At 28.9% G+C, this 13,820-nt stretch overlaps 1 protein-coding gene across 5 annotated transcripts in view; it reads left to right on the forward strand.

The window, feature by feature from the left end:
* LOC122635153 (microphthalmia-associated transcription factor) overlaps positions 1-13,820 on the forward strand; it is a 120,570-nt gene that overhangs the window by 15,379 nt on the left and 91,371 nt on the right. Inside the window, exons 1-2 of one of the 5 annotated variants that reach the window (XM_043825022.1) lie at positions 2,022-2,548; positions 2,690-2,980. The exons of 2 other annotated variants lie outside the window; for them this stretch is intronic. In XM_043825022.1, coding sequence (XP_043680957.1) covers positions 2,391-2,548; positions 2,690-2,980 — 449 coding nt within the window. In that variant the 5' untranslated portion in view covers positions 2,022-2,390. Of the gene's footprint in view, positions 1-2,021; positions 2,549-2,689; positions 2,981-13,820 lie in introns of those variants that run through there. 2 more of the 5 variants (XM_043825020.1, XM_043825021.1) reach the window with 2 other exon arrangements.

The following is a 13,820-nucleotide window of genomic DNA, read 5'->3' on the forward strand; positions in this document are numbered from 1 at the left end:
TAATCGATTATTTTTCTCGATCAAATTGATCCATCGATTTTTTTTTATATTATAATTCTTCTATATTATCTTATATATTAACAAAGTGTTTGTCATATTCGGAATAGATTATTCATTATTATACATTAGTTATATCGAATATATATGTACGTGTATGTGTTACTTTTAAAGGATTTTGGTTGGACATCGGGAGGAGTTAATATCCTTGATGGAAAACGTAATTGAATCCGTTTTCATGAAATATATTGGTGTCGTTGACATTTGATGAAATTTCTATGTGTGTGTATGTGCGTGTATACGTACATGTGTATTGATTTTAGATAAATTAATGAATAAATAAAAAAGTTGATTTCTCTTTCGATATTATTATTATTATTATTATTATTATTATTATTATTATTATTATTATTATTATTATTATTAATATTATTATTAGTATTATTTTATTGTTGTCATTATCACCATCGTCATCATTTTAATTATCATAATTTTTTTCTCTTTTTCCTTTTTTTTTTTTTTTCCTTTAACTTCGTCGTTCGATTATAATCACAAGATGTATCATAAATATGTCAAGAAAACCTACCTTTTTCTAATCTCGCGTATCTATCACATAAAATATTTCTTAATATTCACGATTTTCTCAACTTTTAATCGAAATGGAAACGTCTCTGATAGGAAAGATTAGCGAATACTTAATGCCACGTGTCTCGTAGGAAAGTTAATGTTCTTCGAGAATGTCTTAGAAAGGAGGTTTAGTTTAACTCTTAATATTAGATTTAGAAGAATGCGTTTTATACACGGATCTTCAATACTGTTGTATTACTTGCTATCTTAGTATGTATAATAAGAAACGGGAAAATTATTCTATACACACACATACACACATATATGAAAATGAATGAGAGTCATCTTATAAAATATTCAAGTTATGCAAGATCTTAAACATTCTAAGCGTTAGATGTGTACATTCACGTTACATTTCACGTGTTTTCCTTTTTCATATATAAAAAGAAAAAGGTGCATGCGAGTGTATGTGTATGTTTATGTTTGTGTAAGTTTATATAAAATAAAGAAATTAACATAATATACTTTTCGAAAAAACGAATGTTTTAATAGTTACACTCATAATTGATTCGATTTTCTTGAATTTCAAGCGAAAAGAAAATGTACATCTCGTTCGAGAAGGACAAGGAATTTATGATAAAATTTGTCGAGTCGAGTGAAATTAAAAGTTATTATAAAATTACTACAATCATTTGTTAATTGCATATCGAATTAATGGACGAATGGGAGGGAAGAAATTTTTCAAGTCGATATTTTCATTTTTTATTTTATTTTTTATTTACCATTTTTTATATATATCTTCCAATTATATTCCTCGAAGAAATTATTGAAATAACTATTATCGAAATCGGAATATAGGAACGTCGAATTTGGAAAAATTAGAAATGAAATTCTAAACGAAATGGATTACATTTTTTAATTGAATTCTCTATGCATTAATAATGGAAGATGAAAAATAATAGATTCAATGAGAGAAAGACAGAGAGAGAGAGAGAGAGAGAGAGAGAGAGAGAGAGAGAGAGAGAGAGAGAGAAAGAAAGAAAAAAAGAGACAAACAGATATAGATAACATAATTCGATTTGAACAAACAAATGGACGAATATCAAATACAAAAATAGATAGATTTCCTTAATAACAAAAGATCATATAAATAACATAGAAAAATATTACTAAATCGTTTTTTTCGCGCGAAACATAAAAAAGAAATGGAAAGAAGAAAAAAAAAACAAAATGAAAAAACAAAAACCACGTGACGTCAGGTGAACGTAATACGTCCCGAGAAATGAAAGTATCGTTCGATAAGAGAAGTAAGAATAACACGAAGAAGAAGAAGAAGAAGAAGAAGAAAAAAGAAAAATAATAAAAAGAAGAGGAATAAGAAATAGAAGAAGAAGAAAAAATAAGAAGAAGAAGAAGAATAAGAAGAACATGAAGAAGGGAAGGGGAAAGAGAAGGAAGGAAGGAAGGAAGGAAGAAAGACGAAGAATGGGAGAGCCGAGGTGACGAGATGAAAATCTTGGCAAGAAAACAGAAATGATGTGTACCAATGTGCGACGATACGCACTGGGCCGAAAGTCAAAAGACGTTGCCGGCCGTGGTTGATTTTTAGTAGCGTCGCGACGCCTCGTCGAGCCGTCCGATCGACGTCGTTTCGACCTTCGTTTTCTTATAGGGAAACACGAAGCGGCCTTGGATTGGTGAGAAGGGAGGACGAGAAATAGAAGAAGAGGAGGAGGAAGAAGAGGAGAAGGAGGAGGAGGAAGAAGAAAAAGAAGAAGAAGAAGAAGAAGAAGAAGAAGAAGAAGAAGAAGAAGAGGGGGGAGGACATGCAAGGCGCGTTCGAAACCGCGCGACAGATCGTCGAATTCGAGGAGCTCGTTTCACGACTTGATCGAATAAACGACGTTGTCGTACGGCCATCTTCTTTGTCTCCGACACCACCGCCACCATCCTTGCCACCCCCTCCACCACCACCACCACCACCACCTCCCCCACCTCCACCCGCACCTCCACCAACACGAGGACCACCTCCACCTCCACCTTCGTCAGCACCAACACCGATACCAGCACCACCACCACCACCATCACCACCACCATCATCATTATCATCATTACCATTACCATTACCACCACCACCACAACCACCACCACCACCACCTTCGTTACCCTCTCCTTCTTCTCCGTTGTTTAGAAATTCTTTTACAAATTCTACCTTCGATTTCTTTCAAAAGAATCTTTCGGAAGAAGAGAAAAGTGTTCGTGTACATATCGGTATCGACGAGGATCTACGAATGATCTTAGAAATGGACCCATCGATCTTCGACAGGACACCACCACCCGTCGTATTATCGAACAATCACTCGGCAAACATCGCTACCCTGCCAAGAGCAATGCGTGTTACTCGACCGCAAGGCTGGTACTGAATTCATCGAGACTAACCAACACCTACTATTAGCCTTTAATGTTCGTTTTACTTGACTTATGAGACACAGACAGAGAGACAGAGAGAGAGAGAGAGAGAGGAATGAGAGAGTGTGTTTGTGTGAGAGAGAAAGAGAGAGAGAGACTTTACACTGCTATTATTACTACTGTTACTATTACTACTATTATTGCTACTGTTACTAGTACTACTACTACTACTACTATTACTACTATTACTATTATTACTACTACAATTACAACTACTACTATTATTAACTACTACTATTAACTACTACTACTACTACTACTATTAATACTATTACTATTACTATTGTTACTACTATTACAACTAATATTAGTTTTCTGTTATTTGTTGTTCTCCATTATTTTTTTTTTTTTTTTGAGATTGGTTTGTTTTTTTCGAAATTTAGTTTAATGAGATTTCTGTTCTTTTCTTTTTCTTTTTTTTTTCTTTTGCTTATTAACAAAAGTTTCTTTGATCGTTCCAATCAGAAAGATTTATACGTTCTGATTAGGATCTGGATTTTATTAGAAATATCATCTCAAGATTGGAATTAGAGACTCTTTGCGATGAATTAAATGTTGTTAAGGTAATACGAAATTTGATTGGAAAACTTGATTAATGAAACAGTACGAATATTTGTACATTTCTAAATTATCATTATATGTATGCTTAGATAAAGTACATTCTCAATCGAATCGTTCTGTTTCATTTAAATAAAATAAAACAAATAAATAAACGTTATAATATACAATAAAAATTAAAACTGCGTTAGAATACGTATCTCTGATAATTTTATCCGATATTTTTGATTAAACGATTAGACGACCTCTAACAGATACATGCATACATCGAGATGTTTAGAAATTACCATTGAACTAGGAAGGAAAAAGACGAAAAAGGATAGAAGATAGATAAATAGAACTAGGTCAAAACTTTAACGATAGAACAGGAGAATACTCTGGAAGGAAACTTTTAATGTGTTAGTGTAGTGGAAAAGTTTTATCATCTCACATACTTACGTATACATATATACATAAGTAAATAAATAAATAAATAAATAAATAAATAAATAAATAAATACATACATACATACGTGGACACACACAGATACATATATACGTACACACATACACACGTCACGAATGTGAGAAATTTTCCTAGAACTTTGATCGATACTATAGAAGAAAGGAGAAGTTATCAAGGGCGAGAGTGAATCATGGTTAACGACATTCCAATCGTGTGGAGAGAGAGAGAGAGAGAGAGAGAGAGAGAGAGAGAGAGAGAGAGAGAGAGAGAGAGAGAGAGAGAGAGAGAGAGAGAGAGAGAGAGAGAGAGAGAGGAAATGAAACAGAAAGAGAGGGGAGAGAGAGAGAGAGAGAGAGAGGAAGACGGAAATATTATCTCGAATTGTTTGCATATTTTTAATTAATTTTTTTATCAAGAAGCATTAAACATTTAAATCAAGGTCGCACGTTTAAACGTGCGATTATTGAATACGACATAATACCAATATCTAATACATTAGTATTGGTAAAGAAAAATTTCGTTACGCAATGTTACATTACATTTGTCTTTAATATAAATCGATTGTCATATATACACTTGTTGTATTTATAATTATTAAACAAAATGTCTAATTCTAATCGCTATAAACGATATGAATTTAATAAAAAAAAAAAATAAATAAAAAATAATTACATGCGAGTAGCAATTGTATTTACGAATAAATTACATACTTAGTTTATTAGTTTTTCCAATATGATTTTGTTATTTCAAATCGTTATATAAGAAAAAGAAGAAGAAGAAAATAACATTTAAATTGAATATCAACATAATAATTACAAATTGATTATAATAATTTCATATATATATTTTTTGAATTATGCTCAATGATGCTTGTTATTTAAAATTATAAAAAAGAAAAATTAAATAAACGAGTAATATATTTCGAAATTGAAAATAAAATAAGTAACAATATCGTATTCACACAGTCATATGTATATATATATATATATATATATATATATATATATATATATATATATATATATATATTTACACACGTGTATAATTTACATACGTGTATAAAGATTTATTATATTAAAAATGAAAGATTAGGTTAATAAAATTCTATTGTTTACCTTAGAATATGTTTTCTAGGAGACTAATTTGTGAGTTTGTTCTAAACCGGTGTACATTAGTAGTACGCATAGTTTCTCTCTCTCTCTCTCTCTCTCTCTCTCTCTCTCTTTTCTCTCTCTCTTTCTACATCGGCAGTAAACATTGAGTCCAAATTTAAACGTCCTTGCTGCACATGCACTTTTGACGTACTCGAGTTACACATACACCCGGCAGTCGTCCATAAGTCAAACGTGGTAAAACGTCTCTGCTGAATAGTTGTGTCTAAAGTGTCTAATACTAATCATTTTCTTCGATTAAAATAATAATATTAATCGTTTCTGTTAAGAAATTCTTTAATATTTATCAATTTATTAAAAGGAAGAAGATCTTAATTAATGTTATGCATCAATTATGAAATTTTTATTTTAAACATATATGCTAATTAAAAAATTCAAATATATGCATTAATTAAGAAATTCAAATATAGAAAATAATTAAAAAAAAAAATTTCTTAATTAATTAATATATATATGTATATATATATATATATATATATATATATATATATATATACATACATACATACATACATACTTATCTACAATATCATTAAATCGCAATTGTAATCAATACAAAAATAAGAAGACTTAATTTTACTTGTAAACCAAATTTTACAATTATTCCATATCTCGAATTTGATCTCTTTGTTACTTTTCTTTTTTTATTAAATTCTTTCAAGCAAGCATATTCTCTTTTATAAACACATTTATGAAACTCAGGTAGAATTATTATATCGAAAATTAAATAGAATTTTAATCGAAACATTGAGAAATAACAGGTTAAACTTATATTGAAACTATGATTAATAGTCGTTGTCCTTGGCATGTTTAAGGAAAATTTGTTAATCGATCGTGACAGTGGTGACTCCTCGTCGTTTCGTATGGGACTCAAGAGATATACCATGACTAAAGCAGGTTTCTGTTAGTGACAGATTCGAACTGATCGTAACAATCTCAGGATGGGGATTATGTTAAGGATCCTGTGCAACTCTGATCGATAGAGACGTCTTCTCTCAGAGAGATAGACCGGTTGCCTTTGATAGCAAGAGCAACGAGATGACAACTATCGATTATACTACCTGATTCACCATCGAACGCGATTCAATGCTATTCGAGGGTCCCGCTGTTTGATTTGTAATTCACTTTCGACGTAACACGATGATAGTAACATTGTCATTTCTCTCGATTAATCGGCTATTAATTATCAAAGAAATTATATCTGTTATTATAATTATTTTTAATGTTTTCATATTTTTTTTTCTTTTCTTTTTTATTAATATTGTTAAATCTGTTAGATTTGTTGCTGAATCTTCTTTCGAGATTTTAAGTCGGATTATTTAGAATATTTTAATATTGTTTTATTGTATATGTATATATATATATTTTTGGTTTTATTTTAATATATATATATATGTATATTATTTTTTATATATTATTAAAATATTATTAGTTTGCATGGTTTCATAGGTTGATATCAAAATATCTTAATATTCTTTTTTTCTTTGCAAGTTTTATTCTATTGAAAGGATTATAATATTTGCAAGGTTTGTAATATTAGAATATTATAATTCGTGAAAGTTTTTTATTATGTTAAAATATTATGCATTATTTATGAATTTTTAATAATATGAAAATATTATATTGTTGTAATATAATATGATAAATAATAGTATAAGTAAATAATGATCGAATATTATATTATTATTTGTTTTACAATAAAATAAAAAGAAATATTTTAATATTACAAATCTTGCAAAGATAATCTTTAATTATTATATTAACACATACACGTATATATATTTTTTTTTATAATTAAATATATATATTTTTATATCTTATAATCTTTCTAACTTTCAATTTGTAATTTTTAATTACACATATGTATATGTACGTAATATTTATATAATATTTCAATATTCTCATTCTCAAAAAAAGTTAATAATTATAAATTACAATTATGATAGATTATAAGACGTGCAAAATATTATTAAATATTAATTAATCAAATATTAAAGAATTTATAATGTGTTTAAAAATATTCTGGATGATATTCAAGATTTATTGTTTGTTCATATAATCTATTTTTTTTTTATTTTTTATTTTAGTATTTATAACAATCACGATATCTTGTTTCTAATTTTTACATGTTAGCAACTCTAATACTGTTCCTTTTTTTGGTTATGGGATAGTAATATTAACATTAACGTCATACGAAAATAACGACTATCGTTCCATTTCGAGTTTATGCTTTTATTTGCATAACTCGAATCGATATCATAGTTTCGATCGATCGATCATTCGTTCGTTCATTCGTAGATATGTTCAATGCAATAGCTAATATATAGCCATGTTCAATAAATGGCTATACGCTTTTACATCATATATGTGTGCGCATATATATATATATATATATATATATATATATATATATTTATATTTATATATAGTGCGTATATGTGCTTGTGTACGTAGGTGTTGAAAATTACGAGCTGAATTTCGCACAACACTTGCGCAATTTTCCGAATGAAAAGACAATATTCATATGCATCATCATACACTTAAACACGTTTTATTTCACGTGAAATCAATCTTTATATATTATTATCTTTTTTATATATTTATATATTTATTTATTTATTTCCTCTCATTGGTATTAACACGTTAATTATCATACGAAGTATTTATTTGCTTATTTATATATTCCTTATATATTATTTCATAATTTTGATGTTCTAATAAGATTACAAATTCATTAAAAATTCATTAGTATATTCGTAATATACAAATGTAATATACACGTATATACCATTAACGGTATACATTCTAATATACATGTATAATACATTAGTAGTATATGTTCTAATATACATGTATATACATTTGTAGTAAACATCCTAATATATTATATATAACATAATATATATATATATATATACGCATATATATGTGTATATAGTTTATATATATTACACATACATATACACGTATATGTAGAGTAACCTAGTTAGTAGTGGTTTACATGAAACGGAAAGGGGTGGAAGTGGTAGGTAGTGGTGGTGGTGGTAATGGTGGTAGTGGTGGGGGAAAGGGAGATGGTGGGGGAGTTGAGAGACGATAGAAGCGCCCAAGGTGTAATTACGGATAATGAGCGATGGCGCGTGTCACGAATGTACCGAGCACCTAACAGCGTTAAGTAGCGTAACGTGGCTCCACATAATTCAATTTTCGTGTATTTTCGGCGTTGATACACATAAGTACTTACTCGGTGAGACCTTAATTATCGTTCATATAACAAAGAATCATTGAAAGAATGCCTTACGTTTCGTATGATTCTTTTTTAATTTTCTTTTTAAAAATAATAAAAAAAGAAAAAAGAAAAGAAAACGAAAAAGAAGAAAGAAGCGAAACGAGATAAAAAAAGGTGTTTCGAACATTTTTATGTCTTTCTTTTTTTTTTTTTTTATTTATTTATTATTATTATTTTTATTCATATCTTCTCTTATATACTTTTTTTTATTTATTTTTTCGATTATTTCTCTTTAGTAGTTTTGAATAATAGATAAGAAATTGATCGAAGGTAATTAGGTAAATTCTTTGATATACGAAATTATATGAAATTTATATATTACAAAATTTTGATTATATGAAATCTGTATGTGAGTGTGTATAGTATTATTTTATGTTTAGAAGATAGATATTTTCTTAGGTTAAAACGCAATTTATCGTCGGTTCGTTTTCTTTTTTTCTTTTGCTTTCGTTATCGTTGTCGTTGTCGTTTTCACCTGGCGCAAATGTTCGTTCTCGAACGTAAGCTGGGTTGCCTACACGTTAGGCAAACCAATCTCTCAACAAATTCTAATTTCGTATCGCTTTTATAGAAATTATTTTTATTCGAGCGATGATTTAATAATTTATTTAACGACAAATCCAAATCATCGTTTTGATACCACGAAATCTATTTTCATCTTATTCTTCAAGATCGTATATATATATATATATATATATATATATATATATATATATATATATATATATTATTTTTATTATTTACAAGAGATTTTAATGTTTTCAAGATTAATTTAAGTCTTTCTCAAGTAAATAATTCCGATCTAAATATATGCAAGATGTTTTTTAACTTTTTTTTTAATACAAATTTTTTATAATGCTCGCTTTTTTTTTTATTGATTCTTCAAGATTAGAGATATTATAATCGAATTATATTTTTTTTTTTTTTTTAGAAGAAAAAAGGATTGATATTATTATTATTACTTCTTTGTTTTTAATTCTATCGAATCAATAATTTTCGTGGATTATTAATGAAAGATAAAAAGAGAATTCGCTTTGTTTGAAATAAAATACGAGGATTCATGTAATTTTTTAAGAAAATTTTCCAACGAAGTAAACGAACGTAACCATTCGATATCCTGTTTAAGAAATTTGTTTTTCCTTTTTCTTTTTTACTCATTAAATTTCCAATATTAACTTTCGAAATTTTGTCAATATAGAGAACGTCAATGAAAATTATATTTGATCATCGTTTTATTTTGATAGAAAATAAATCAAGTTTATCTAGTATATACAAACAAAATTTCAACGAGACAAAAACGATCGAAGATAATTTTAGACTTTCGAAATTTCATTATTTTATTCATTCATGAATAATTTGCGACATTTCGTAAATATAGAACGCATCAATACGAACTTACATATAATTCTCGTTTTATTTCGAAACAAAATAAACTAAATTTATCTGTCATACAAACAAAATCTAAAACGAGACAAAATCGATCCAGGATAATTTTACACGTTTCTTTTTTCTTTCTTTCTTTCTTTCTTTTTTTTTTTTTACTTTTTATTTCGAAATTCTTTTATTCGTTTGCTTTTTTTTCTCTTCGTTTTTTTTTTTTTTTTTTCATTCATACACCAAGAGGAATCTGATTTGAAATTTTATCAATACAGAAAAAGCAAACACAGATTTATATATAGTCCTAAAACAAATCAAATTTATCTATTTTCTAATCAAAATTTAATCAACGGTAAATATAATAACGAACGAAAACATTTGTCATTCTTTTCTAAACTCCTTACTTTATTCATTAATTCTTCAAATATCATTCTCGACATTTTATCAACGTAAAAAACACAAATAAAGATTTTATATATATATATATATATATATATATATAGTCCTAAAACAAATCAAATTTATCTATTTCCTAATTTTAATTTAACCAACGATAAGTATCACGAACGAAAACATTTTCTATTTTTTTTTTTTTTAATCTCCTAGTTTCATTCATTAAATTCTTCAAGTATCACTTTCGACATTTTATCGAGATAGAAAGAACAATACAAATGATATTGAAATTATATTTAATTATCGTATTTTTTCTTAGCTAATTTCTAAAAAATAATCTAAACAAATTAAGCGAAATTAGGGACCTTTTTATCATTCTTCATTCGATTCTCAAAGAAATCATTTTTGACATTTTATCAACGTAGGAAATATGAATACAAATTATATTCAAATTATATCTAATCGTCGTTTATTTTCTTATCTAATTTCTAAACTAAAACAAACCAATTGAATTAACAAAGAAAATATCGTTCCGAATGAATTCTCGAAAAGCTCATTTTCGACATTTTATCGACATGAGTTATATTCAATCAAATCATCGCATATATTCTTATCTAATTTCTAAACAAAATTTAGTCGAATTAAACATAGAGAAATTAGCTTCGTTCGTTCGTCTTTTTAAATTCATTAATACATTCATAAATTTTCCAAATATCATCCTTGACATTTTATCAGTATATACGAACCGATCAATGTTTCTTAACAATTTTTTTAAACAAATACTAGACTAAGATTAAACGAGAACGATGAGGTCTACTACTGATTCTATTCATTAATTCTCGAAGAAATCACTTTCGACGTTTTATTAACATAGAAAACGTGAATACGCTGCACGTGTATCTCTCAGGAGATTCCTTCTTTCGTTTCTCGTCTCATCTCGTCTCCTCTCGTTTCCTCTCGTCTCCTCTCGTCTCCTCTCGTCTTTTCTCGTCTTCTCTCGTCTCCTCTCGTCTCCTCTCGTCTCTTCTCGCTTCCTCTCGTCTCTTTTCGCTTCCTCTCGTCTCTTCTCGCTTCCTCTCGTCTCTCCTCGTCTCTCCTCGTCTCTCCTCGTCTCTCCTCGTCTCTCCTCGTCTCTCCTCGTCTCCTCTCGCCTCCTCTCGTCTCCTCTCGTCTCCTCTCGTCTCCTCTCGTCTCCTCTCGTCTCCTCTCGTCTCCTCTCGTCTCCTTTCGTCTCGTTTCGTTTCGTTTCGTTTCGTACGTGACGCGAGAGATAGACTCGAGAGTCGATTTAACGCGACACCAGCGTTTCGCTCGGTCGCAGACGCTTTTCGTGCTATGCAACGTTTCGCGTTCATCTCGTTGAGGAGAAGCATGGAAAGTATGGAAACTGAAAGAGAAGAAGGAGAGAGGGTGAGAGAGGGTAACTGGAGAAAGAGATAGAGTTAGTACGAGAAAGAGAGGGATTATGCAAACCGTTTAAGAGGAATCTGATTCCGTTACTACTAGTAGTAGTAACAGTACTAGTAGTAATAATAATAATAGTATTATCCTCTGTTAGTATCGATACTAAATACTGATACTGTGAACTACTACATTACTATTAGTAGTAGTAGCTGTATTATTATTACTTTCTATTAGTATTGATGCTGATACTGATACTATGAACTATTACAACCATGAGAAATTTTGGCAACAGACTAGGAAATTCATTCGACGTGCGTCATCTTTCGATCATCGATTATTCAACGTTTTCGACCTTTATTTTTTATACATTATACATGTTTTTTCTTTTTTTCGTTTCGTTTCGTTATGTATTTTTTCTTTTTTTTTTTTTTTAATTTTTTATTCTTTTCTTTTCTCTCTTTTTTTTCGATTTTCATTTTACACTCGTTAACCGATTGATCTAAATTTGTTCACTTCATTGTCTTTTTCTATAGTTCAGTTCTAGTTTTATTTTGGTTTTTCTAGAAAAAATACCAAATTGTTTAATATAATAGCGATTAATGATTATTCAATTAAAGTGATCGTTTGTTTATTATTACTATTACTATTACTATTATTATTATTATTATTATTATTATTATTATTATTATTATTATTATTATTATTATTATTATTATCATTGTTATCATTATTATTATATTTGTCTGATCAAGATGAAAATTATTTGAATACAATTATAACAAATATTTATTAATCGATACTTACAAAAATTATTTAACAATTTGAAGATTATTAAGTGGTTTAATAAAAATCACTTTCGATCATTTTCATCGATCGTTCGAGTCGAAGAAGAAAATTTAGATCAAAATTCAAGTGCTCCCCCCGCCCCCCCCTCTCTCTCTCTCAATCGTACCATTTAATTTATACGTTTCGTATTACTTTACGTACTATTCAATTTTTACAAGATATATCAACGTCTCAAAAAAAAAAAAAGGTAGAAAAAGAGAAAGAAATTTACGTTAAAGATATCATTTTTATCTCCATTTATAATATTATACTGAACAGTATTATCATTTTCATCGATCGTACGATTCGAAGAGAAAAGTTTAGATAAAATTCGACTATCTCCCTTCCCTCACACATACACACACACATTTTGACTCACTCACTCGTAGTCATGAAACATCGTTGAGAGTTACTATGTAGAGGAGTATGAATAGATCGTAAAGCGTTCTTGCTCCGTTCGAAGGAACGTTTCTTCTTCGAAAAGTTTTTCGTCGCGCTTCGTTTTTACCTTCGCTATGCAAAATCTTGTGAAACTCAGCCCTCATGACCCACCAACGTCGAAGTTTCGTCGACGGATATCTTCGAAACTTTTTGAATTCTCTCTCTCTCTCTCTCTCTCTCTCTCTCTCTCTCTCTCTCTCTCTCTCTCTCTATCTCTCTCTCTCTATCTTTTTCTATATCTCTCTTTCTCACTCTTGCTCACGCTCACTCTCATGTTCTCGCTCTTGCTCTTTCTATGTCTATTTTTCGTAACTTACACGTAACTTACGCGTTTACATTTCTGAATTTTCCCTTAGGAAGAGTTCAGAGAAATACGAATACGAGGATTTTCCTATTCTTCGGGTTGCAAGAACCAACTGATTTTTCCGTTCCTTTTCACCTTTCATCTACGATCCATTACATATGTATTATGTATGTATGTATATATGTATGTATGCATGTATGTATGTATGTATGTATGTATATATTTATATGTATGTAAAGATAAATCGTACGAAGATTTCTTTTTATAAATTTTTTCTATTCTTTCTTCCTTGTTTCTCTTTTTTTATTTTTATCTTTAATGTTATAGGATCTCTTGCACATGTATGTAATACGTTGTGTGCATGTGTATTAATTATCAACTTTAGTAAGGATCATACTTGTTTAATAATTATTTCAAGACAGTCGATCGAAATATTGAATGAATTAAACAAAACATATAGATAAGAAAAATATCCATAAGAAAAAGTAACCAAATCATTATATTTCTGGTTTAATCGAGAGATCGAATTTTGTTTCATTTCTAAATATCAAAATATTTGACGAGTGAAATCGTTAAGAA

This window comes from Vespula pensylvanica, chromosome 17, assembly GCF_014466175.1.
Source record: "Vespula pensylvanica isolate Volc-1 chromosome 17, ASM1446617v1, whole genome shotgun sequence".
NCBI lineage: Eukaryota > Metazoa > Arthropoda > Insecta > Hymenoptera > Vespidae > Vespula > Vespula pensylvanica.